The sequence below is a fragment of the Danio rerio genome, chromosome 5 (genome assembly GCF_049306965.1).
Source record: "Danio rerio strain Tuebingen ecotype United States chromosome 5, GRCz12tu, whole genome shotgun sequence".
NCBI classification, from domain to species: Eukaryota; Metazoa; Chordata; class Actinopteri; order Cypriniformes; family Danionidae; genus Danio; species Danio rerio.
In genome coordinates this window covers 41,775,498-41,801,224 of record NC_133180.1, presented here as the reverse complement: position 1 = coordinate 41,801,224, position 25,727 = coordinate 41,775,498, and the positions used below count along the sequence as shown (strand labels likewise).

Genomic DNA, 25,727 nt, shown 5'->3' with positions numbered 1-25,727 from the left:
TTGCTCATCATAAGTGGCTCATTTCAAATTGACCTTCTGTTCCTGTGTTTTGAAAACCCCTGAAATGTGTTGATGTCTAAATCAAATGTCTATAGCTACTTTATGTGGAACTGTGTTTTGCAATACTTTTCTCTCATGGATAATTTCGTGTCCTCTTTTCAGTTCCCACTGTTGATGTGTTTCAAGTGTCTACAAAGGACAGATTTGGACTCGGACATCAGTTGAAAAAGTAAGACACTACAGGGAAATGTTTTCTAGTGTTATACAGGCTTTTCGGGTGTCATTCATGAGCGTGTTATCTCTTGGCAGGATAATGCAAACCTTTGTCACACAGCAGTGGAAGTGTCAGAGCAAAGATAAACTCATCAGCCCGCACAGCAAAAAGCAAACAGAGAAGAAAGTCAAGTCTCCCCTGCATATTTTTTCAACATTACGCAGGTAAAAAAATATATTTCCACCACACCAATTTTAGACAAATAATGTATACAACATCCCCCTTTTAAGCCCTTTATATACGAGCGTAAAAAAGCTTGTTTAGAGTTGATATAACCCTTGATTCAGTTTAAGATGACAAGCACTGGGTTGAACTGGGCTTGAGTAAGTATAGGATAATGTACATCTAGCTAGTTGTAAGTCACAGAATAAAGCCAGACAGGTTTATTAGAAGCTCAATGTGAAGACTGAAGGGCTTTATTCTGTGAAAACAAACGACTAGATCAAGGATGGTCAAACTTAATTCTGGAGGGCTGGTGTTCTGCCAGTAGCTTTCTAGTAGAAACTCTACAGGACACTGGCCCTTGAGGATTAAGTTTGCCCATCCCTAAACTGGATGTACATGATCCTACTTAAAGTTGAAGTCAGAATTGTTAGCCCCCATTTGATTTATTTATTTATTTTTAAATATTTCCTAAATGATGTTTAACAGAGCAAGGAAATGTTCACAGTATGTCTGATAATATTTTTTCTTCTGGAGAAAGTCTTATTTGTTTTATTTCGGCTAGAATAAAAGCAGTTTTAAATTTTTTAAAAACTATTTAAAGGTCAAAATTTTTAGCTATTAACAATTTTTGATACAGAACAAACCATTATTATACAATAACTTGCCTAATTACTCTAACCTTCCTAGTTAACCTCATTAACCTAGTTTAGCCTTTAAATGTCACTTTAAGCAGTATAGAAGTGTCTTGAAAATATCTTGTCAAATATTATTTACTGTCATCTTGGCAAAGATAAAATAATTTAGTTTTTAAAAATGAGTTATCTTCCCTCCGTTGAACAGAAATTGGGGGAAAAATAAACAGGGGGGCTAATAATTATGACTTCAACTGTATTACACAGCTCCCTGCCACAAAAGTAAACAACTACATTACAATAGCTGACCAACTCTTTAAATAAATTTAAAGCTTGAAGAAGGAAAAACAAACTTATCTACCTATTATTATCTTCATTCAGTAGTAAGACGCCACCAAACAGTCCTAAGAAATCTATTATATATATATATATATATATATATATATATATATATATATATATATATATATATATATATATATATATATATATATATATATATATAATAATTCGAAGTAAAGCTGATCTGTCGTACCCAGATGTGCTTGTTCTGTTAGTTTAATGGGTTGATATTTGGGAATAACCATGCATATAACCATGCAATACAGTGGAATGTTGTGGTTGACCAGTCAGAATCAAGCTTTTCAAAAAGCCATGTAATGAGTATTTTAAAGATTAAGTCACACTTTTGGCAGTTTTTAGTCATAACATTCTAGACTACACTAGACTTTCTAATCTACACTTGCTGTATCTGCTAAGTTTTAGAGTATGTAAATGTTTAATTAGTTATATATGTAAATGTTTAGATGAATTCAGTACAATACAGTTTGTAGTAGATATTTACTACCGGTCAAAAGTTTGGGGTACATTTTTATTTCATACATTTTTTTAAGAATATTATTCTATTCATCAAGGGGGCATTCATTAAATGTAAAAAAAAAAAAAAGGTTAAATATGTATTAAAATTTTAAATGACTGCCCTCTCAATGTATGTAGTTTCAAATGAAATGACTCCAGTCATTCCTGCTTTTATTACTTTTACCATTAATAAAATTAATAATAATAATAATAATAATAATAGTAATAATCATAATAATAATATTAAAGTAATTTTTCTGAAGGATCATGTGACTCTGAAGACTAAAGTAATGAAGCTGAAAATTCATCTTTAAAATCACTGGAATATATTATTAAATTAAGTTTTAAACTACTTAATTTCATAGTGCAATAAAATTACACAATTTTACTAATTTGTACTGTATTTTTGATTAAATAAATAAAATCAAAAAATTTAATTTTTGATTAAATAAAAAATAAGGAGAAGCTTATTTTTAACCAATTAAAAATCTTACTGATCCCAAACTCTTATATACTACACTACCGTATTTGTTTAACCAAAAATTGGATCTAATTGGAATTGCATTGTAAGCCTTAAAGAATAATTAAAATGTAATTAATTTTCTTTTCACCTTTAAAGTTTTTAGTTACTAAAAGTATACTCCCAAAATCATTCTGCATAAATCCGCAGATTTTGTACAAAATTCTGAATCTGGCCCTGGTAATGGGTTTATTATAAGCAGCCACTTCTGTATAAACCTGTGAAGTCTATAAATTTTTCTGTAATAAAAAAAAATCTTTAAAAAAATTCTATTAAAGTCATGTTGGACTTGAATCACACTGTACATCATCCTTTGTTATGTCCACATAAGGCCACATGAAGTCATTTCCCAAATTTCATCTAGATACAGTTTATATGTAAAGTATTGAACACACCACCATTTTTCTCAAAAAGAGGCAGTGATAGCCCAGACAGTAGCTGAAATCTCTCAGTAGTTATTCAGCAAGCCTCTGTTATTTGTCATTGTAAATTGATATTAGCTGCTTTGTCCAACATCTACATTATCAGGATGATGAAGATAAAAACCAGGGTGGACATTTCAGCAAGACAATGATTCAAAACACAGCCAAGGAAACTCTCAAATGTTTCAAAGAAAGAAAATCAAGCTGTAGAATGGCCTAGCTAATTATCTGACTTGAAACTAATATAAAATACAAATTAAAGATCAGATTTGATAGACGAGACCGATGGAATCATCAAGATTTTTTACACTGTGAAAAGAAAATCACACTTGCGAAATTCATGTGACTTTTCCATATGAAAGATGTTCTTAAGCTGCCATCAGCAAAAAAAGTCTTTTATATAAAGTATTAAATATGTTTTAGTAGTTCAGTACTTCTCCTTATGTCATTCTGTTATTATTACACATAACTAATTTTACAGATTTGTATTGTTTTGTTTTATTTTTATGTTTGTATTGTTTGGGTTTTTTACCAAAATCTGTAAACAGCTCCTTAAGGAAAAAGCATGGCATTTTCAATACTCAGTATAAAGTATTCATACTATATATTATATATATATATATATATATATATATATATATATATATATATATATATATATATATATATATATATATATATATTTGTATGAATAATAAAATTATACTAAAATGAATCAAGATAATGCAGAAAAAATGCTCATGCAATTTGTCAACAGAGCGTAATGCTTTGTATCTTATTAACTTAAGCATGACCTGCTGTAGTTCATTAGCGCAAGAAATGCACATTCCCACTGTGCACTGTGTAGACCTCAACATGAAAAATGAAATGGTGTAAATCAGCCAATGAAGCATTCTAAAATGTGCAGGATTTGCACAAGCATAATTGCACAATGTCTTTCTGTGCTCCTTAGCTCACGCTGTTTGATTAATGTGTTTTTCTTCTTGTGCAAACTCAGATCCCCCAGCTACCCTCCTCCTGGCTGTGTAAAGAGCAAAAAGAAGCTCAAACCCGAGCAGGATGGTGTGTCAAAATCCCACCGTCTGTTGCGGCGAACGTGCTCCAGCACGGTGAAGCCAGAAATGGACGGCTGTGTCGGCAAGCCGCACAAGCTTTTAGGCCACTCGATCTCCAGTGACCCACGCATAGAGCAACATCAGCCCCTTAAACAGCCCCACCGGCTGTTGCCGAGGCCCTGCTCGACTGCTGTGAAGCCGGAGGACTGCCCGCCGCTGCGGCCTCACAAGCTGTCGCCGCGGTCGAGTGCAGCAGAGCCTCGCTGTGAGCACGCTGCTGGCAGTAGCGATGGTGGTGCTTTGAAGCCCCACCGGCTCCTGGGCCGCTCCTGCTCTGGTAGCGTGCGGACTGAAGAGCTGGATGGCCTGAAGCACCACCACCGTCTGCTCAGCAGGTCCTACTCCAGCAACACCAAGATAGGCAAGAGCGACATCTTTAAAGAGCCTGTCACCGAGAGCAGACGCCTCTCCCTTACCTCAGGGCTAATCGGTATCCTGGCCCCATCACTCTCTTCCACACCTCAGGTAAGGACACTTAGGAATGCACGAGATCTAGGGGCCGTTTGGTCATCCCTGTGAGTTTTTATTTGTACACTAAGCACTGTGTGGGACTCACATCAATATAGGTGGGAATAGACTTGTGATGATATTCAAATTTCCTTTTTTGCAATTTAATTGATGACACTTTTGTCATGGTATACAGTATTATTGCAGATAATTTGGTATTAACCTAAACTGCAAAAAAGGTTACTTTAACAGGTAGAATAACAAAAAAAGTAGTGTATTTATTTACTGTAGAAACATGTTCAGAGTAATCATAAGTGTTTGAACCTAATTAAATTGTAGTATATATATATAAAGTATATAAAATACAAGAAGTAAGACTTTAAACAAAAGTCTCATTGGTAAATATTAGCTAATAGATTAAAATAAACAGTGAGAAAAAGCCGATTTATTACAGTAACTATGTTAGTAAAAAAAATACAACAAAATTTTATTAGTTAACTTTATTTAATAAAAAAATATGACGTAATCAGATAAGGACTGTGATTCTAACGTGTTATTAGGCAATAATAAAAAAAAAATGACATCACTTGAGTTTAATTAAAGCTTTTGTAGATTTTAACATAAGTTTAGTTTAATAAACTAATGTTTTTTGAAGTCTTATTGTATACAATAGCCCAATATTTATAAGACAGAAATTTCAATCAATATTTCAGCATGTAGTAGGTCAGATTAACATGTAAAAATTAATCATTAAAAATTCACAGTATTTTGACGTGCCCACGGTATCAATATTGTAAATATTCATTATCACTGTATTTTGAAATATTGAATATTGGTATAAATGTAGGTGGGAATGAATGTTCAGGTAACAGCTGTTGCTTGACTGAAGATACCTCTGTGATTAGTGTTGTTGTTGTTTTATTGCTGTTTAAGCTACAATACAGCAGGTGGCTGCGTTTGACATGAGAATAGATCTAATTGAATGTTTTGTACAAACACTTTGGATTATTTCAGTTTATTGTTGTGAGCAAACAATAAATATAAACACTGATGTAAAAGACATAAAGTCTGTTGATTTTCATAAAGACTAAAGTTGCTCATCCAACAACCCCTCAGGGGCTTTCAGTATTAGGCGTAGCCTCTACACTAGAGCTTATGTAATAAGTTAGGACTGACCTCTGACCTCATTTGATTGGTGGTTTGGTTTGGTATAACAGCAGTATTTAACAGCAAAAACAAGGTTTAACAATTGTACTGTTGATTACTTTGACTGGGCAGAGATGAGAGAATTTAATAGGTTGACTGGAGATTAATTAATAAAACAGTTTGCAGCAAGGTGCTGTAATAGCGTCCCACAAATGTCCTGAGGCATTGAAAACAGCTTTGTGTACTTTGCTAACAACATTTTTTCTTGTTGTTGTGTTGTGTAGCCAAATGTCGGAGCCAAATCCATTCCAGTAAGAGACAGAGGCTTCCTTGTTCAGGTAAAATTAAAAATATAAAGTACACTGTACAACAGTGATTAATTGACTTTAAAAAAGAAAGCAAACTTGTTGGGTTATAATCATTAAGTAAACAAACTATGTGCATTTTGCATTTAAGGCAACAGGTTTACTCCCTTTTTTGAAGTAAAGTAACAGATTTTTTTACGGTGTATCTGCATGTCCCCTTTTGCTTTATTTTATTAATCAAACAGTATTTGGGGTCTGAGTTTTTACTTGCAAAATCCTGTCTCTGAAATAAACTAAGCTTGAAGGCAATAGATTGACATTCTCCAGTCATTAGTATTCTTGTGACTAACACAGAATGTGTAACAAACCTTTAAGAAAAAGTCATCTGTTATTACTCCCAGTCAATCCCAAATGGAATGGAAAATGTTTTAATTTTAATAGAATTCTTCTGAATTTCTATTAGGGGTTTGATGGAGTTTTTCTGTCTCTCTGAGGGTACAAGTGTTACTGAATGGATGTTACTTATACACTGTATGTATTGATAATGATACAGTATGATGTGTATTTGCAGACTATGGAGTATGCAGAGCAGCGTATCCCTGTGCTGAATGAGTTCTGTGTGGTCTGTGATGAACCTCATGTGTTCCAAAATGGACCAATGCTCAGAGTGAGTCTGTTTGTTTTGCCAGCAGAAGTACTGGGTTGATATTAGGGCTGGACAATAATTCAATATCAATATATATATCGCAATAGATTTTTTTTTCAATAACGGTGATATGATTTTAAACCCATTTCCGGTATTTCGATACAATTTGCATATATATATATATATATATATATATATATATATATATATATATATATATATATATATATATATATATATATATATATATATATTGTATATATATATATTAAAATCTTATACATCATCACTTATCACTGTATGACGTCAGTGCTCAGCTATCAGAAAGATGCTCAGCAGTTGGTTAAGCTCCGTCGCGAATGAACAAGCTTTCACAAGTAAGAATGCAGATGGAATAGTTTATAAGAGAGGAAAAACTAATGTTGTGGTGTGGAAGTGGTTCATCTTTAAGTTTCGAAAAACTTATAGTTTTCGTGCTCTGTAGCTTCAAACCAGTCAAGAGAAGGTGTCGAGAAGGCAATGAAGCAGACACAGATGGCTATGAGGCGCCGTGTAGGATTCAAATCAACCTTCGCTCATCAACACATACATAACACGTGCATATACACCTTGAAATTACTCGCATATACACCTATACAATTTTTTTTTAATGTTCAAAACATTTATGAAACTTGCGGATATACATATAAACTTGATGCATGCATACACCCGCATTTGCAGTTAGATATAAACTCAATCCTTGCATAAACACCCACATTAACACTCACATACACATAAACACGCTGCATGCTGGCATATGGCACTCGTGCAAACTTACAAAATAAAATTCACAAACATATTTTAAAATAGAATTTTTTTTTATTAATATAGGTATTACATCATTTAAATAATAAAAATGTGTTTTATAAAATAATATAAAATATTAGTCTATATAAATAGACTGTATAAAATATATAAGAACTGTTTTATGTTAAACCTTTTTAATTTAATTGGGTAATAACACACACAAATATAAATAGAAAGGTAGAACCCTTAAAGGACGTTCAAGATGAAGAGCAGCCAGAACTATGAATATACTTAAACAACTGTTTTCTATTGCAAAATTTAATGTAGCCTATACTCTTTTTGATTTTTTTATTATTATAATTATTATTCTTTTTCTATGTTTTTACATACAGTGTCATAATTGTCAGATTTTGGAATTATTTTGATTGCTAAATATTTAGCATTTACAAAAAAAACGTACGAACTGTCTCTATAAGCTGGGTCTAAGAGTTTTATTTATTTAATCGTTTATTTCACATTTCTTGTAAAGGCTAAATACAAATAAAAAGTGAACATATTTTTTGTGCTGTTTTTATTTTATTTTTTTTAAGTTGTAAGAGTCTGTAGGTATTATAGACTTTTTAGGCAGTTCTTTCCTGGCTTTTTAATATTGTCCATATCGATATTGGAATTTTATCGTATCTACGGAAATTAAGAAATATATCGTGATATAAATTTTTGCCATATCGTCCAGCCCTAATTGATATAAGTCTTGAATGCTCTTAAATGAGCCAGTAAAGATACCAGAGTGTTCTAAATAGAATAAGTATTACTCTAGCATTCAAAAATTTAGGATTGGTAATATTTGTTTGGCTAATCCTTTAAAAAGAGGTGTTCAAGAACTGAGTTTGACACCCTTTTCATAGATCGAGCCAGTTAATTTGGTCACTTACACTTTTAAACATGAAAATAATGCACAATATAAATGTTTGTCCACACAAGCTTGACATAGACTTTTATTGAACAAATCAAAGAGTAATTTACTAGAGTAAAAACCCATGTATGTAGTTGTTTTCCAGGTACACAAACAAATTATATTCAGTAAATTGAACTGAGTTAATTAAACAGTTCATATTTTAAAATCATTGTTTAGGTTTTCTTCTTGGGAAAGGAACATTTGGATATAAATGTTTGTCTTGCTGTAGCTGTAAAACAGTGAGCTGCTAAAACTGTTATATTTTTCATACAATCTTTATTAAGGGAAATTTACATAACGTTTTCAGGCAAAATAGGAAAAATTTTGCAGTTTGCCAGTTCATGACAACCTAGCTTTTGGGACTGAAAAAATAATGTAAATCTGAAAACAGGTTACAAAAATGCTGATGTTGTCGTGTCCATGTAAACACCTGAAACTCTACATACACACCATCACTTCTGTTTAATAACAGCACCAAATACTGGTCTGGCATACTTTTTGACTACATCATTGTCTTGTAAACGTAGCCTGTCCAAGTTTGAAGTCATCCAGAACAGTCTCAGCATTTCCTTTTTTTTTCAGCAGACTTTCTTTTGTTATCTCCAGATTTATTTTGCTGTGTGTGTATGTTGTAAAAATATTAGCAACCTATATAAGCCATTGACTATTATCTGCCAAAATCCAGATCTGAAACACAACAACTTACACAAATAAGAGGGAAATGGGGGAGGTTTTATCTTGCAATGTAAAGCGTTTGAATGTTCAATTTGTTATTAGCTACATTATATGGCTACTTAAAAATTACTTTTAAATATTTGTAGAAAAATATCTGCAGGAGGCATTTTGATAAATATGCAAGTTATGTGCAGGTTACTTATTAAATTTAAAATCTTAACATACAATATTTCAGTCAAATTAATTAGTCAAAATAAAAGGGAGACTATTTCTGTTTTCTCAGATATTACATTGCATGTTTTAGTTTAATAATAAAAAAATCTAAGAAATTTGAGAAAGCAAGAAATTATCTTTATACTGTACATTATCTTTTCATAAGCCAAAATATTTGTTCTTATTATTTTTCATATTATTGTTCCATGTTGTTCTATTTCAAACATTTGTTTAATAAAAGTGATAAATTTCTGTTTTTGATTGAATGATTGATGACAATTTCTGCTCTAATGAGCTTGTTTATATGTGTCCTGCAGCCCACAGTGTGTGAGAGAGAACTGTGTGTTTTCGCCTTCCAAACGCTAGGGGTCATGAATGAGGCTGCTGATGAGATTGCCACTGGTGCTCAGGTATAAATAAACACACAAATTCAAGCACAACAAAAAAGTGGAAAACTGATGTAATGGATGCACTCAGACATTCTTTACCAGAGTATATGTAGTCAAATCTCCTTCTTTTTGTTTCTTATTGTACATATTGTAGTTTTTTAAATTGATATGAAAGTGCTACAACATAATAATAGACATAATATTTATCCTGTCCCAATCAATTGTGGCTTAACCAAAAGTTTAACAAATGGCCCACGGGACGGCAGTTTGAGAACCCTGGTCTACAGAATAACCAAATGCCTTAACAAACCCTATTTGTATGCACAGGTAGTAGATCTACTAGTCTCCATGTGCCGATCTGCGCTGGAGTCTCCGAGGAAAGTTGTCATTTTTGAGCCATATCCCTCTGTGGTGGATCCCAATGACTCACAAGCACTTGCCTTCAACCCCAGGGTACTCAAAACTCTAAGAGCATTCCATTCAACCTGTCTAACGTTTAATGCTGCCATTAAGGAAGAATGTTACACTGATTGTTTGGGTTCTTCTTCAGAAAAAGGACTATGACCGGGTGATGAGAGCACTTGACAGCATCACATCTATCAGAGAAATGACCCAGGTATCAACTAGTTTATTGCAGTAGCAACCTTTTGATACATTGTTTCAGTGCTTTCAATCTTTTAATATTGATAAATTTTAGTGGGATTAAAATATACATTATAGTATGTGTAATATCTTATAAGTAGTAGATTTAAAAAATATATGTTCAAATAACATTTGATTAAACATATAAATCAACAAGTCCTTGTTTAAATTATAACCGTATACTATGGTCAGTGGTCTAATTGTAAAAAAAAATTCAAGGTGGATGGTACGGGGGGTGGGGTTGGGTGGTGTCCAGTAGCTACACACACACACACACACACACACACACACACACACACACACACACACACACACACACACACACACACACACACACACACACAATGATAACAAACAATGATAACAAAATAGGTCTAAATACATTTTTAATGTGAGAAAATGCTTTTTTTAATAACCACCAACCATTAACAATCTTAAGCATGTCATTTTCAAGAATATCATGAAATTAAAAGGGACAATAATTAATGGACAATGTCAGTCTTTGACCACAAGCAACTGTTTGATTGACTAAATATAAATGTACCTTTTTATTTACAACAATTTTTTACCTTATGTGGCTCAACTACTTGAGCTTTTTAATAAATGAACTGAAATAATATCAGGATGATTATCCTACAATCAGATTAAATCCATAGAATTCTTCTTGACACAACAAGATGGCAAAGAAAAAAAAAAACAAAGTTAGCTTTTAGATAAATTCACTGTTTATTTATAAATTGACTGTCTAACAAGCCGTAGGAGGTGGCATGAGTGCAATGAAATTAACAATAAAAATATTATACGATTTGAAACTAAAACCCCCAGTAGATGGAGACAAGTCTCCGTCTTGTCACTGAATGATTCATTAAAAAGTTGTTTAAACAGATAATTAATTTACAAATGTCTTTCCGAATGGACGACTGATTCATTGTATCATATCAAAGCTCAAGATTCATTCATAAACAAAACTTGGTATGGAGCTGTACAATGGCTGAGCTGTTTGGAAGCATTTTCGAGAAAACGGCGCAACATTTGGACAACAGTGATTCTAAAAATGCATCACATCATTTGTGCTCTGATTTTAGAGATAATAATAAAGGTTTGTTTTAGCAACAGGGAACCTAGAATCTGCTGTAACTTCGATATTATTGGCAAAACTTGGGTTGATAAAGTAAAGGTTAGTTTTGTTAACTGTGTTTTACAGTGAAAATGCAGTTATGCATGGCAAGTATAACATACATATGTAATATTAAACAACTAAACATCAATGCAAAAAGTTGCATGAACTGCTCTCTTTGACATTTTGAAAATCGTGCGAAATGACGCAATAAACTGTATTATGCTTGTGCATGACGCCTTATTACAGTACTGAGTTATGATTGGTCAGTTATTGTTGTTTATAAATTATAAAATCATAAATTACCACAAAATAGAGAATTTAAATATTTAATTTGCATGATAAGTTTTACATTACACACACTGTTGTTAGTCTAAAGGCGATGGTGGTTTTACCAAGGGGATGCTTTTTGTAATTTTTTCCCAAAGGGGTATGCCACCACAAACCCAACCCCCCCTTAAATCGAGCACTGACTATAGTGTTTTATAGTATGCATACAAGTTAGCCAGTGCTTTGTTGTATATTTGCGAGAGTAATGCGTTGATCATTTCTCCTGCATAGGCTCCATACCTGGAGATCAAGAAACAAATGGACAGGCATGATCCTTTGGCTCACCCACTACTGCAGTGGTATGATAGAATGACACTTTTAATGCTTTTCTCTTTTACTTCTGCATTTGAATGATGTTCTAAATGTGATGGTCCGCTCTGATAGTTTTATTTACATGGTTACAGAGAGCAGGTATCATTGTAGTATCTAGGACAATCAATGTCATCATGTCATGTACAATTACTCAAATATGTATGTATGTACCTGTATAGTTGAAGTCAGAATTACTAGCCCCCCCCGGTTTGATTTTTTTTCAACACACTTCTAAATATAATAGTTTAAATAACTCATTTCTAATAACTTATTTATTTTATCTTTGCCATGATGACAGTAAATAATATTTGACTAGATATTTTTTGACACTTCTATACAGCTTAAAGTGAAATTTAAAGGCTTAACTAGGTTAATTAGGTTAACGAAGCAGGTTTGGGTAATTAGGCAAGTTATTGTATGATAATGGTTTGATCTGTAGACTATAGAAAAATAAAGCTTAAAGGTGCTAATAATTTTGATCTCAGTTTTTTTTTAATTTTATTAAAAACAGCTTTTATTCTAGCTGAAATAAAACAAATAAGACTTTTTTCAGAAGAAAAAAATTATCAGACATACTGTGAAAAATTCCTTGCTCTGTTAAACATCATTTGGGAAATATTAAAAAAAAATGTAAAAAAAATCAGACGGGGACTAATAATTTTGACTTCAACTGTACATTGAATGAATTCAATTTTACTTGTGAATGTGTCACAGAATCACTTACAAATGGATTTTCTTTGCAGGGTGATATCTAGCAACAGATCACACATAGTGAAGCTCACAGTTACTAGAGTAAGTCTGATATTTTATTTCTATTATTAAAGGGATACTCAACCACAAATCTACCCATCATTTACTGACCCTCATGCCCCTCCTGGTTTGTGCAAGTGGATGAAAAAAGTCCATGTCAACCGGAAGTTGCTAAGGTTTTTATTTTAGTGTTGATGTGCTTCCAACTGAAACTAAGTATTGAATAAGTGGCTGTGCTTTCTTTTGTGCATCATTTCCTAAAGTGCAAACCAACAATAAAAGAGGGTATTAATATAGAGTTGCTATGGAAGCTCTTGGGTTGAAGGACCACCACTCTAAACGCAGATGCAAATTCTCAGACTTTCATTGAAGATTAGCAAAACAAACCATTTTTTTCAGTGGATTAACTTGAACCGGTTAATTATTCACCTTAAGAATAACAATAGGAGCTAGCAAAATAAACATTGCAAGTTTGGATTTCAAGTGGACTTTGAAGATGATGCTTCAGAAACTACACAAAGGGAAATAAGTGTGCATTACAACATCACAGCATTTAAAGGGCACCTATTTTAACCCTTTTACCAAGTAAAATACCAAGTAAGTTTATTTGATGTATTTGTGGTGGAGTCTATTTAAGCCTTTCTGAAATGATGAGTTCCACACAAATGCAGTTTGCACACACACAAGCACATATGCGTGTTTACTGGCATCATGCGGCCGTGGTGATTATACCGGTTAAGAATTACATGATGATTAATTGACAATAACTAATTATTAAGGAGCAGCTGATCACAGACAATTGTAACATATGTTTAATCCTAGTTTCTGTGTAAAAAAATGTTTGTTGGCATATGTATACCTGTTGTTATGCAGACATGGCACCTGTCAATCAATTCGGTGGACAGGGAAAACCACACTCCTACGTCACGTTGTGATTGGCCTTAAAATGGGAGGGATTTGAATCCCCAAATGTTTTTTAAAAAATAGACTTATGTTTAAATCCCTCCAATTTAACAGTGGACACACTATACCTACACACAGTTCTGTCTAAATAGCTCACAAAATTAGTTTTTCATCATAGGTGCCTTTTAAGTAACCGTTTATAATCCAGTTTATATGCTCCCCTAATTCTTTTGTTTTTTAACTACAGAAGTTCAGAAGCAAATTTCAATCTGTTTAGAAAGAAAATAAATAAATAAATAAGTTTTACATTTTTTTTTGGTAAAAAAAAAAAGTCAAAAGTGGTCTGATGTATGTAATAATGTCAGTACATGCTTCCTGTGCAACAAGAATTAAATATCTGATTAATTATATAATTAATTTAATCAAATGTCCTATAATAAGTGCAGTTAGTCTCATTTATTACTGTCTGCTTAAATTGAAGCCTTCTTTTGTAAATGTCTTTAAAAGATCAGAAGATTTTTATGCTAATGCCAGGGTTGCCAATCTTGTAGATCAGGTTAACACTTGCAGTGGGTTGATTATTATTATTTTTTTATTCTGCAGGTTATAGGTTTGAGATACTGCATCAATTATATTTTTATGGTTGTGTCGAAATACCGAATTTATAGTCTACCAGTTATGAAAACTGTGCTAGAATAATGAAACAGAGTAGGCACACTTTTGTGAGGTGCAAGGGCGCTGGAGGAGAGACTGTGCGTGGCTGTTTCTGTTTCCATGGTAACTGATTGTCAGGACTTTCCAGGATTATTGTTGCTAAAAATAGCTTTAAAAGTATATGTTATCTACAGTTCATTGCTTACAGTTTTATTAGAAATATCTATAATGTTTATTTTAGATTTTAAAAAAATATCTATAATTAAGACCGGTTACTGACTGAAGCTAAGATGGGATGCACCTGGTCAGTAGCTAATGGGAGAACACATGAGAAAACTGGGTTGCTGTTGGAAGTGGTGTTAGAGAGGCTAGCAGGGGGCGCTCAACCTGTGGTCTGTGTGAGTCCTATTGCCTAATGAAGGGGACACCATACTGTCAATGGGCGCCATCTTTCGGATGAGATGTTAAACTGAGGTCCTGACTCTCTGTGAGAGTGTCAATAAAATCCCATGGCACTTCTCGTAAAGAATCCGCTTGTTAAGTGGTGACGTGTTTGTGACGTATGTATACTGTTTCCGGGTCCAAGCCGCCATACATTTGAGTGGAGAAATCATTCGTTTATGATCACGTTTTATTCCTATCACACATTAAAGTTAATTTTATATAAAATCATAGAGTACACAACCATCTCTGGGCTTGCTGCATAACAAATACCAAAAATTTAACAATTTCTAAAAAACGTATCACTTTCTGGCCATCGGATATTAGGCATGGACATATATATTGCGATCGTGAATTTCGAAAGCATTAAATTGCTTTGTAAACGTTTATTATTACCATTTCATGAGTCTCGCCTTTCAGTTGAATAGAGCGCTTGGACCGGGAAGCCGCTTCGCGTGACGTCACACCTAACAAGCGGATAGGAGTGTAACCCCGATGTCCTGGCAAAATTCCCTCCATCATGGCCTCTCAATCATCCCAATTCACCAAATTGGCCCTATAGCTGGTGTGTGATGAGCACTTTGCCATTGCATCATCCAAGTGAATGCTTCACACTGATGGTGGTGTGAAGAGACCCCCTCTCATGATTGTGAGGTGCTTTGGATGTATGGTTATACATGATAAATGCACTATATAAAATACACATTACATTAATATTATTTTGTTTATAAATGACACCATACCAATTTTGAGGTACAATTATTTTATTCATGAAAACATAATCTTTATGATTGCTAATATTCTGATTGTCAAATAAATACATTTTGTATAATGCACACAGTGATGTAAAATATGTACTTCATGAATGGGAGTGGCATGTTTTGTATTTTTGTATTTTTGGTTTAGTTTGTTTGTGATTGGGTCAAAATCAGGCTAGTTTTTAATTGGCCAAAGGGCTGGTGTGTTGTAAAACTTTAAGCAGTTAAAGAACCGTGTTAAACATATAGGTCTGTGTTGCTAAAGACCCAAATATGTAATAATAATATGTAATAATTCATATATTATGGGTTAGCAGTTCAGTAGTGACAACTGTGTTGTACAACCAAATTAACTCCAAAAAGTGACAACCACAATCACAAATATTCTATGCAGTGTGTATGGAACATAACTGAACAACTAGCTGTAAATGACTAATCAGAGATGTGTGTGTCTCTTCTGGATGTGTAAAGAAATTACAGGGAAAGAGCTTATATTGCTCATTCATGCTGTCAGATCTTAAACACACTGGAAACAAACCAATAAGCCTAAAATTTTGATGTTTTATATTGGAAATAAAACAACTTAACAATTCATGAATGGAACAGCTGTATTCAGTTAAAACATTTTCAATAAATCCAACAGCACTGCAAACGTGCTCTGTGAGCAAACAAAGCACAATGCCTCTATTGATAGTTATTTTGCTTCAGTTACAGAAAATAAGGAGATAATGAGAGGTAATATATTATTTTGTTTATAAATAGTGAAAGCCAAAGCAGGTAGCATAAAAATGCTGTGCTGATTGTCTGTTAATTGCTTCATGTTTCGTACACACATGAAACATGCAGGTAATGGGGTATATGCACACAGACTTTTAATTTCAGTTAGCCAGCCACAGGGCTTCCGCATAATTGTCATCCCGTACAAAATTGCCGCATTTAAGATCTGATTTCTTTAATAAGCAGCGATCTTCACTGCCTGGCTGAGATGCGATATAAAGTGGGTTACTGACCAAACAAGAAGCACTGCATCAAATTATATTTTTCCTCGCCATGTCTTTCAAATATGGAAAATAATTTTACCCTTGTATTTTTAATTGAGTTTCTGTGATAGCCTGCTGCTAATGACGGCACTTGCGTTTAAACGGCCTTTTGTCTTTTTTTGTGCTGATTATATTTGAATTACATTACCACATCGATGCTGTAAAAGGTACCTTCTAAAATTGAAAATAGTCACATAAAGCTTTCACCGGAAGTTCATCATTGGCTGAAAACACTGTGCATATAGTCTATTAACTGCTGTGTACAGGTACAGTTGTCACTCCTGAAACATCACTGTGTGTACTGTATATTCATAGATCTGGGTTGGGTTGAAGGTGAGTAAATGATGAGAGAATGTTCCTTTTTGGGTGGAGTATCCAGATAAGCATTTGTTAAAAAAAAAACTCCCAAAAGGTTTCTGCAAGCAAATGCTCTAAAAAATGTAAAAATCTCAGATGTAGATTAAGAGTATCAGGGTTAGGCACGTAATGATTAATCCTTTATAGAATTACTGGCTTAGCTCCCTAAGAGAGCAGCATGGCTGTTTAAGAAAGCATCTTTTAGTTCTTCTGTATTTTTGAAGACTATTTTAAATTCATCGTCTCTGTGAAACTTTTCAAAGTCTCCAGCTCAAGAAGAGAAAATGATTAAGGCGTAACGTCTCAAGTATATTCTCTTATATCTTGTCTCCATCACAACAGCAACTGAAGTTCATGCACACACCCCATCAGTTCCTCCTGCTCAGCAGTCCGCCAGCCAAAGAATCCAACTTCAGAGCTGCCAAAGGCCTCTTTGGGAGTACCTTTGCTTTTCAGTAAGTTAATTCTATCTCAAACAGCCAGTGCACAATACACCTGAGCAACTGCACTTCCTTTATCCTTGACCTACATTATTACAAACCCATGATTGGGGTACAGCAGGGCTTTAGGAAATTGTGTTTTTTCTGGTCCTGAATTGTATTCTAATTTCAGTCTGGTTGGAGCTGGTCATTATTTTTTGTAAGCCTTTGGCACTTTTGTATGCATTATGAAACAGGCACTTTGTGCATGGTTTGTGGGTGTGCTGAACAAATGCTGTAGTTGCCAAATGTCAGGTTATACACTTCAACCTTGCAGAAATATATAATGTCTTGCTTTAAATGCTTAATGGCATTATGATTATGTCCACTTATACTAAATATATTACATTTGGAAGTCAGCTCAGAGGAAATCAGTTCCAGCTGTCCAAATTCTCCCATTCATTTCACACCCTCATGTTGTCCCATAGACCTAAGGTTTTTGTTGATTCTCTGAACACAACTGAAGATACTTTTACAATACTATCTGCCATTTCTTTTCATCCACTGACAGCCTGTTGCTGTCTCTCCAAAGCTTGAGAAAGGTAGCAAAGACATCATTAAAATCAGTCTGTTACATTACTCCAGTGGCTCAACCTTAATTTTATGAAGCAACAGAAATCTTTTTTTGTGCACCAACTATATTTTATTAGGACCGTTTGATTATGGGAAAAATAATACTTTTTTTGGTCAATATTATTCATTCATTCATTTTCTTGTTGGCTTAGTCCTTTTATTAATCCAGAGTCGCCATAGCAGAATGAATCACCAACCCATCTCTGGGAAACACCTGGAGGAAACCCACGCAAAGGAAGGGAGAACTTGCAAACTCCACATAGAAATGTCAACTGAGCCGAGGTTCGAACCAGCGACCCAGCGACCTTCTTGCTGTGAGGCGACAGCACTACCTACTGCGCCACTGCCTCGCCGGTCAATATTATTAGCATGATTAATTGAAAGGATTATATACTGTATATATAATCCCAAACCATCACGGTACAGGCCCTAAAGGTTTGGTTCATGTACTCTAATGACTAATACTGTTTTCCAAATTAGGTTAAAAAAACTTCACAACTGTGCAACAACGTTGGAGAAATGCACAAAGAATGCATCTTTGCACATGATGCAGTGCTCAAAAATAGTTCCACCATGTTGTTGTTGACATGTCAACTTGCTACTGTAAAAAGAAGCTAGCAATGCTTTCCCAGCCTTTGAGTTCTTCTGATTGGTCCACTTATTTGAAACTGTTGGGCACTGACCGTTTTAACCCAAAAATTATACCCAACGTCAGAGATTTAATCAAAGACCGTTTACTGAAGATTGTTTACAGTTTCATCAGCAGAAGCCAGCTTCAACACTCACAATCAGTTCGTAAGGTGCTCTGCTTACATTCTCAAACTAACAATAAATATACTCTAACATAATGGCACTAACTGCATCATACATGTAGCTGTTTTAACCTGATTGGTTAAAATACTGAAAGACAATTTTCTAGGTGTGCAGAGGTGGGGTCATATCTCTTCCAAGATAGGCTATTCAGAGCTGACCCCAGACCTGTAAGAATGATCCACAAAAGAATATAACCCACACACATAGTAAAAACTGTTTTGTACTCAGCCATCTTATCAAAATTGCTAGAATTTATCATTTCATACAGTAATATTTATTAGGGGTGAGTCAGTTGGCATTTCTGTGTGGAGTTTGCTTGCTTGCATGGGTTTCCTGTTGCTCTGGTTTCCCCCACAGTCCAAAAACATGCGCTATAGGTGAATTGAATAAACTAAATTGGCCGTAGTGTATGTGAATGTGTGTAAGAATTAGTATGTATGGATGTTTTCTAGTACTGGGTTTAAGCTGGAAGGGCATCTGCTGTGTAAATCATATGCTAGAAAAGTTGGCGGTTCATTCCGCTGTGGCGACCCCTGATGAATAAAAAAACTAAACCTGTGATATGAGTAATATACTAGTTACAGCTGTTCAAATAGCATCAAACGTCCAGTTCCACAAGAGGTCTCAGTGACCCCTTGAATTGGTCTGTAGATTCTGAAGACAAATAACTTGGCATAGAGAAAAAGCACTTCATGGCACACATATCATTCCTGTTTTCCTCTGAAGAGGGATGACAGCATATAATCTAGGCCCCTAAACATTATTGATAATCATAAAGACAAAAGAAAGGATATGTTACTCCACCCTAGAGCAAACATCCATCAGAAAATCCACTACTTTAGATCTGACAATTATGCGAAAGTCGAAATTCTTTTATCTTGACACAGAGTCATAAAGAAAATGGTCTCTTATGTCTCATTTAATGCACAATCATTGTTTTTTCTAATGTTTTAGGAGTCTCTCAATTATAAAGATTTTTTTTTTGGTTAGTCTTTTAAATTTGTACTATTGTATCACAAAAAGCTTTTTAGTTCTGGAGCTGATTTTGACAAAACACTTCTGTTTATTAAAACATTTACAATTGTAATTCTCATCACTAAAACTAATAAAAAATTGTATACAGTTATTGAAAATTAAAAATACAAATTAAAAACAAGGGCGAGGCAGTGGCGCAGTAGGTAGTGCTGTCGCCTCACAGCAAGAAGGTCGCTAGTTCGAACCTCGGCTCAGTTGGTTTCTGTGTGGAGTTTGCATGTTCTCCCTGCCTTCGCGTGGGTTTCCTCCGGGTGCTCCGGTTTCCCCCACAGTCCAAAGACGTGGTATAGGTGAATTGGGTAGGCTAAATTGTCCGTAGTGTATGAGTGTGTGTGTGGATGTTTCCCAGAGATGGGTTGCGGCTGGAAGGGCATCAGCTGCGTAAAAAACTTGCTGGATAAGTTGGCGGTTCATTCCGCTGTGGCAACCCCGGATTAATAAAGGGACTAAGCTGACAAGAAAAAAAATGAATGAAATTAAAAACAAATAAAACACATTCTTCTGTGTGTTCTCAGATTTAAATTCAGATTTCTTTAGTTGTGTTCAGAAAATCAAGAAAAGTCAAAGGGTGAGTGATTAATGACAAAATGTTATTTTTTTGTGTAAATTATCAATTTTAAAAGCTGTGATTTAAATGTGCCATCATAGAGTTGGTTTAAAATCTGTCTTTTGCAAAAAAAAAAAAAAAAAAAAAAAACTTAATTCAAGCTACAGCTGTGAAATGTCTTGCTGGCTTGAGAAGACTTGGGTGTTGAATTTTCAGTTTTGAAACTCCCTCTTTGTCTCTTTCAGTGGATCGCACATAGAAAACTGGCACTCCATTTTGAGGAATGGTTTGGTCGTGGCATCAAACACGAGACTTCAGGTAGTGACTAGATTTTCTTTTAAAGACAGATCATAATGGTTGAAGGGAATGAACATATTTTTAATGTAATTAGTCTCGATGAGGTTTGACTATGAAGCCAATGTTTTTATTAAGGAAATATAATGCAATAGCATAATTATGCATCATTTATTTTTAGCTTAAACCTTTATACAGTACGTCTCTAGAAGAGTAAAAACATGTACACTGGTGGGAATGGAGAGGGGGTATGGAGATATTTCAGCAGACACTTTTTGAAATAATTCCAGTAACTCACTCTCATAATGCTTCATTGTTTTTTTTTCAGCTGCATGGTGCAATCTATGGGAGTGGAATCTATCTCAGCCCATTATCAAGCATATCCTTTGGCTACTCAGGTCTTAAAACCTTTATGAACAAAATATCTTCCAAAAACACTGACTTTCTACATCAATGTTTGCATAATAGTATAATAAAAATATTTGTTACATGTGTACTTGCCTGGCATACTTATCTTTTTTCCACCAAAGGGATGAACAAAAAACAGCAGAAAGTTGCTTCAAAAGATGAAACTGCTGCCAACAAGTCTACTGTTCATTTGCAGGTATTAAATGTAGTAAATGTTGTTTAGTACTATTTAATAATCTTTAGCACATTGATTGCTTTAAAAAAGGGCTTTATTCACAATGCTTGGCATCCTGAAACCTGTTGGACATGAACCACATTTTTCTGTTTTTGCTTTCAGTCACAGAAGAAAGGCCAGAACCCACAGTTTCTGCAGAGCCGCAACCTGAAATGCATAGCCTTATGTGAAGGTTTACATTTGACCTTAATATCTTAATATAGATTGTCATTTGGAATCTGTAAAATGCTAATTAGTAATTATCACTGTTTTATTTTATAATACACCAGTTATTACATCTCCTGACCTGCACAAGCATGGTGACATCTGGGTGGTTCCAAATACAGATCACGTCTGCACACGTTTTTTCTTTGTGTAAGTACATTTATGTTATCTATGTACACATATACTGTATATCAATCTTTGTTTCTGTTGCTAAATGTAGATAGTATGTCTCATTGTCTCAAACAGCGCTTATATGATGGTGGAGAGGGCTCAAATGCTCTTAAACTAACAAAAAACATGCTAATAGAAAAATATTAATAAAGGGAGAAAATGTCTTCATTAATTTGACAAAACATGCACATGCGAATTTTCACAACACATGCAAATACAGAAACACACTGCAAATAGTGCACACCACAACAAAAATGTGTTGGTAGAACCCAAAAATTGACAATTTTTTAAATTAATAGTCGGCTGCTTCCAGCTTAGGCTACACTAAGCCAATAAAAATTTGAATATGTAGTTTTTGTCTCCACGTCCACACTACTGTTTTTATATTTCTGTCATCCACATTAAACTGACTAAAAATGCTTTTGTTCAGTATTGCACATGCACACAGACATAAGACACTTTTACCTGCGTGATATTTGTATGCTTCTGCCAGTGAACAGTAGCTCCCAGTAAATGTTCTGTGTCTTTTTAAAAGAGCAATATGGAGCATGTAAAAATTGACATTAATCTTAAATAAACCTGTCAAAATGGACAGCATTCAAAAAATATGCTTTACAATGTCGTCCACCATGTTAGCTGAAAGCCTGTTTTCACAGTCTACACTAAAGCACAAAAACAGTGTTTTCAGATTTATCCACTTTGGACAGCATTTTCATTTCCTAAAAAACGTCATCTTAGTGTGGATGGAAGCCCAAAACTAAAAGAAATATAAGCACTTTTAAATGAAAAGGTATTAGTGTGGACATGGTCTTAGGTACAATCCAAATAATAATGTTTTCCAAATAAGTGTTTTTCTATTTGCATGTGAGTTTTTTTCAACACACACACTACAGCACAATCAAACTTTCTAAGCCACCAAAGTATTAGCTGGTTTGTGCACACAACATGGTTAAAAATAACTTAAAAAAGTAATTTTATTAAATTTTTTGCAAGTAATCACTTCATAATTTATTCCCATAATTCATATGAACATTTACTAATTTTAGAAAGAAGGCCTGATAATAAAGCCTGATTTCAACTTCTGTATCAAATGATTCCCATATCCCACAGCACATGACTTGAAAATGTCACTGTTAAAATTGTCAGAATTTATTTCGGCATTCTGTCTGTGCTGCTCTGGAATAATACTTTCAAAACACTAGTAGGCAGTGGGGTTCCACTGTCATTTCAGGACTGGGTGTATCTTGCTACTGTCTCTACTGGCAATGTGTTGTATTATCCATAATAAACACACACCCTGAACTGACACGGGAGCGAAGACATTAGTGGATAAAATCATTTTTACAGAACAAAAGTGTTCTTGGATCTTCGTATGATTACAGTTGAACCACTAAAATATAATTCAGAATACATTAACATTCAATTCATTTGAGTGAATCATCAATCTCTATCTCACTTATTTAAAGTGTTCAGAATATAAAGGCAGCACATCTGATATTACCAATCTTCATTAATAGTTGAAGAACTGAACTGAATCTAACTAAAACTCCTTTTTTCTTCTTTTGTCTTGTTGTAACCTCTCACCGTCTAGCTACGAGGACGGACAGGTAGGTGACACCAGTATAAACACCCAGGAGGCTGGCATTCACCGAGAGATCCTGCGAGTCATCGGCAATCAAACAGCCACTGGATGAAGGTTTCTGAACACAAAACCGCTGCCTTGACCTCTTTCCCAAAGCTGGACATTTTGAGGGCAGGAGGCCAATACCAACTGTATTTTTGGTAATCGCCGAACACACGAATAAAACAAAAAGGATATTCAAAACACACTATTTATACGATTCTCCCCCCGGGATACATGCATATTTACACTGGCGATTCAAACTCTTACCATTTTGCTAAGTTTATAAATACAAGGTACATTTTGAAAGAGCATGGTACGTCTCTCAGTTCAACTGATGGACTACTTATTTTTTTGTAAACACACGAAAAATGAAAACACTTTGAAGAATACCGTATTTTAAGACTTTCCTGGAGAAAAAAAAAACAAACAAAACAAAAGAATATTCCTGTGTGGATATGCGCCATCTGACCTTGTTTACTAAGAGTTGTACTTGTTAAAGTACATTAATTTGTGTATACAAAAGGTGTCTACTGTATATGCACTTTATTTTTCTTAACGTATGATAGATGTTTCAAACTTCCATATAATCTTAAATGCCTTTCAAAGACAGACGTATTTATTGTTTGACAGCGCGGAACACAAGCGAGCGACTCCTGATGTTTACAGCAGATGGAGAGCTTTTGATCGTGTCGTTTCAAAACGGATCCCTGTGCTACAGCTAATATGTCATGCTACTTCAAATGTAGCTGTCGGTTTACAATTTCTAAAGGCCTCAGTCTAGAATTTGCCCAGATTTCCTAAACCTGCCACTTCATTAACTCTTTTATTTCAAAATACACAGTATTGCTGTAACGTTTTCACTGATGACTGAATATACACAAAAATCATAAAGAAAAAGATGACTTTATATATTCGGCAGCAACAGCTAAACAGATGATGCATGTTGCTTTTACATTTTCAAAGAATTTGTTCTCCTTGGTATGGTTACAGAGGCTTTTTTGATAAGGACAAAACTCGGCACCCAATTGTAAAATGTTCTTTGAATATTTCAATATAAATCTTTTTTGTAAGGTGATTTTAAGGCAGAATAAGTGTTTGCTGCTTGTTGTTTATACATTGTAATGTATCAACAGAGGGTTCAAATGTGTGAGTATTCTGTTCGATTTTTGGCAATTCTTTATAGTGATGTTTAGACACCTTTTGTGGTTGTTTACTTTCTAAACATTAAAATCTTTGGTCATTTGAAACCACGTCATCTATTTGGTGATGATCATCATCCAGTATAAATACACCACCTGAAAAAACTCTTGTCGCCTGTACAGGTTTTAGGAACAGCAATTAATAACTTGACTTTTAGTTGATCATTTGGTATCAGAAATGGCTTATATGAAAGGCAAAAGCCTCTAGATTACACTTATTATACCAAAATAAAATATGATCAGGCCTTGATTTTTAATTATTTAATTTGGAGAGTAAGGTCTGACTCTTTAAAGTCTTGTCATTTAACAGAAATAATGTACAGTATAGAATATAATGTCATGGTGCAGTGGAACAATAATTAATATTGTGTATGACCCCCATGAGCTTGGAGGACTGCATCCATACATCTCTGCAATGATTCAGATAACTCATTAATAAAGTCACCTGGAATGACAAAGAAAGTGTTCTTGCAGGACTCCCAGAGTTCATCAAGATTCTTTGAATTCATCTTCAATGCCTTCTCTTTCATCTTACCCCACACATGCTCAATAATGTTCATGTCTGGTGACTGGGCTGGCCAATCCTGGAGCAACTTGACCGTCTTTGCTTTCAGGAACTTTGACATGGAGGCTGAAGTATGAGAAGGAGCACTGTCCTGCTGGAGAATTTGCCCTCTCCTGTGGTTTGTAATGTAATGTGCAGCACAAATATGTCGATACAAAGGTCTCTCGCACGCCCCCATACCGAATGTAACCCCAAACCATGATTCTTCCTTCACCGAACTTGACTGAATTCTTAAGAATATTGGCTCCATGCAGGTTCCAATAAGTCTTTAAACAGTATTTTTGATGATTGGGATGCAGTTCAACAGATGATTTATCTGCTACTCTTCCAAATGATCAACTAGAAGTCAAGTCATTATTTATTGCTCTTTCAACTGGGACTATGATGACAAGACTTTTGTCAGGTAGTGTGTATTTGGTTCTTTTTAATTGTATTTAAAATTCTATTTGAAGGAAATGCAACTTTTACACAAAGTCGAGATGTAGCACCACGTTATTTCCCCCGCTTAAGGGCAGAATTATGGGTTTTATTTAAAAAGATTTTAAAAAAGCAGGCACATTAAATATGTAGTAATGATCATTTTGTGTGCAGAAAAGTATTTTCTATTTTTTCATGGGACTCTGAAACACTGGTAAATCCACGATGTTCAATTGCAATATATTCAAATTGTATTTCATAGTAGATTCAGTTGATCAGCTGACAACAGCTTGATATTCATCTCAATCTGA

General features: G+C 34.3%; 1 protein-coding gene across 3 annotated transcripts in view; it reads left to right on the top strand.

Moving 5' to 3' along the window:
• parp8 (poly (ADP-ribose) polymerase family, member 8) overlaps positions 1-24,482 on the top strand; it is a 66,102-nt gene extending 41,620 nt beyond the window's left edge. Inside the window, 17 exon segments of one of the 3 annotated variants that reach the window (NM_001077175.1) lie at positions 163-229; positions 310-438; positions 3,869-4,451; positions 5,864-5,917; positions 6,456-6,551; positions 9,477-9,569; positions 9,876-10,001; positions 10,099-10,164; positions 11,869-11,936; positions 12,693-12,741; positions 17,195-17,307; positions 20,545-20,617; positions 20,922-20,991; positions 21,124-21,197; positions 21,339-21,408; positions 21,506-21,590; positions 23,203-24,482. In NM_001077175.1, coding sequence (NP_001070643.1) covers positions 163-229; positions 310-438; positions 3,869-4,451; positions 5,864-5,917; positions 6,456-6,551; positions 9,477-9,569; positions 9,876-10,001; positions 10,099-10,164; positions 11,869-11,936; positions 12,693-12,741; positions 17,195-17,307; positions 20,545-20,617; positions 20,922-20,991; positions 21,124-21,197; positions 21,339-21,408; positions 21,506-21,590; positions 23,203-23,305 — 1,919 coding nt within the window. In that variant the 3' untranslated portion in view covers positions 23,306-24,482. 3 annotated transcript variants of the gene reach the window in all.
• The last annotated feature ends 1,245 nt before the right edge of the window (positions 24,483-25,727 follow it).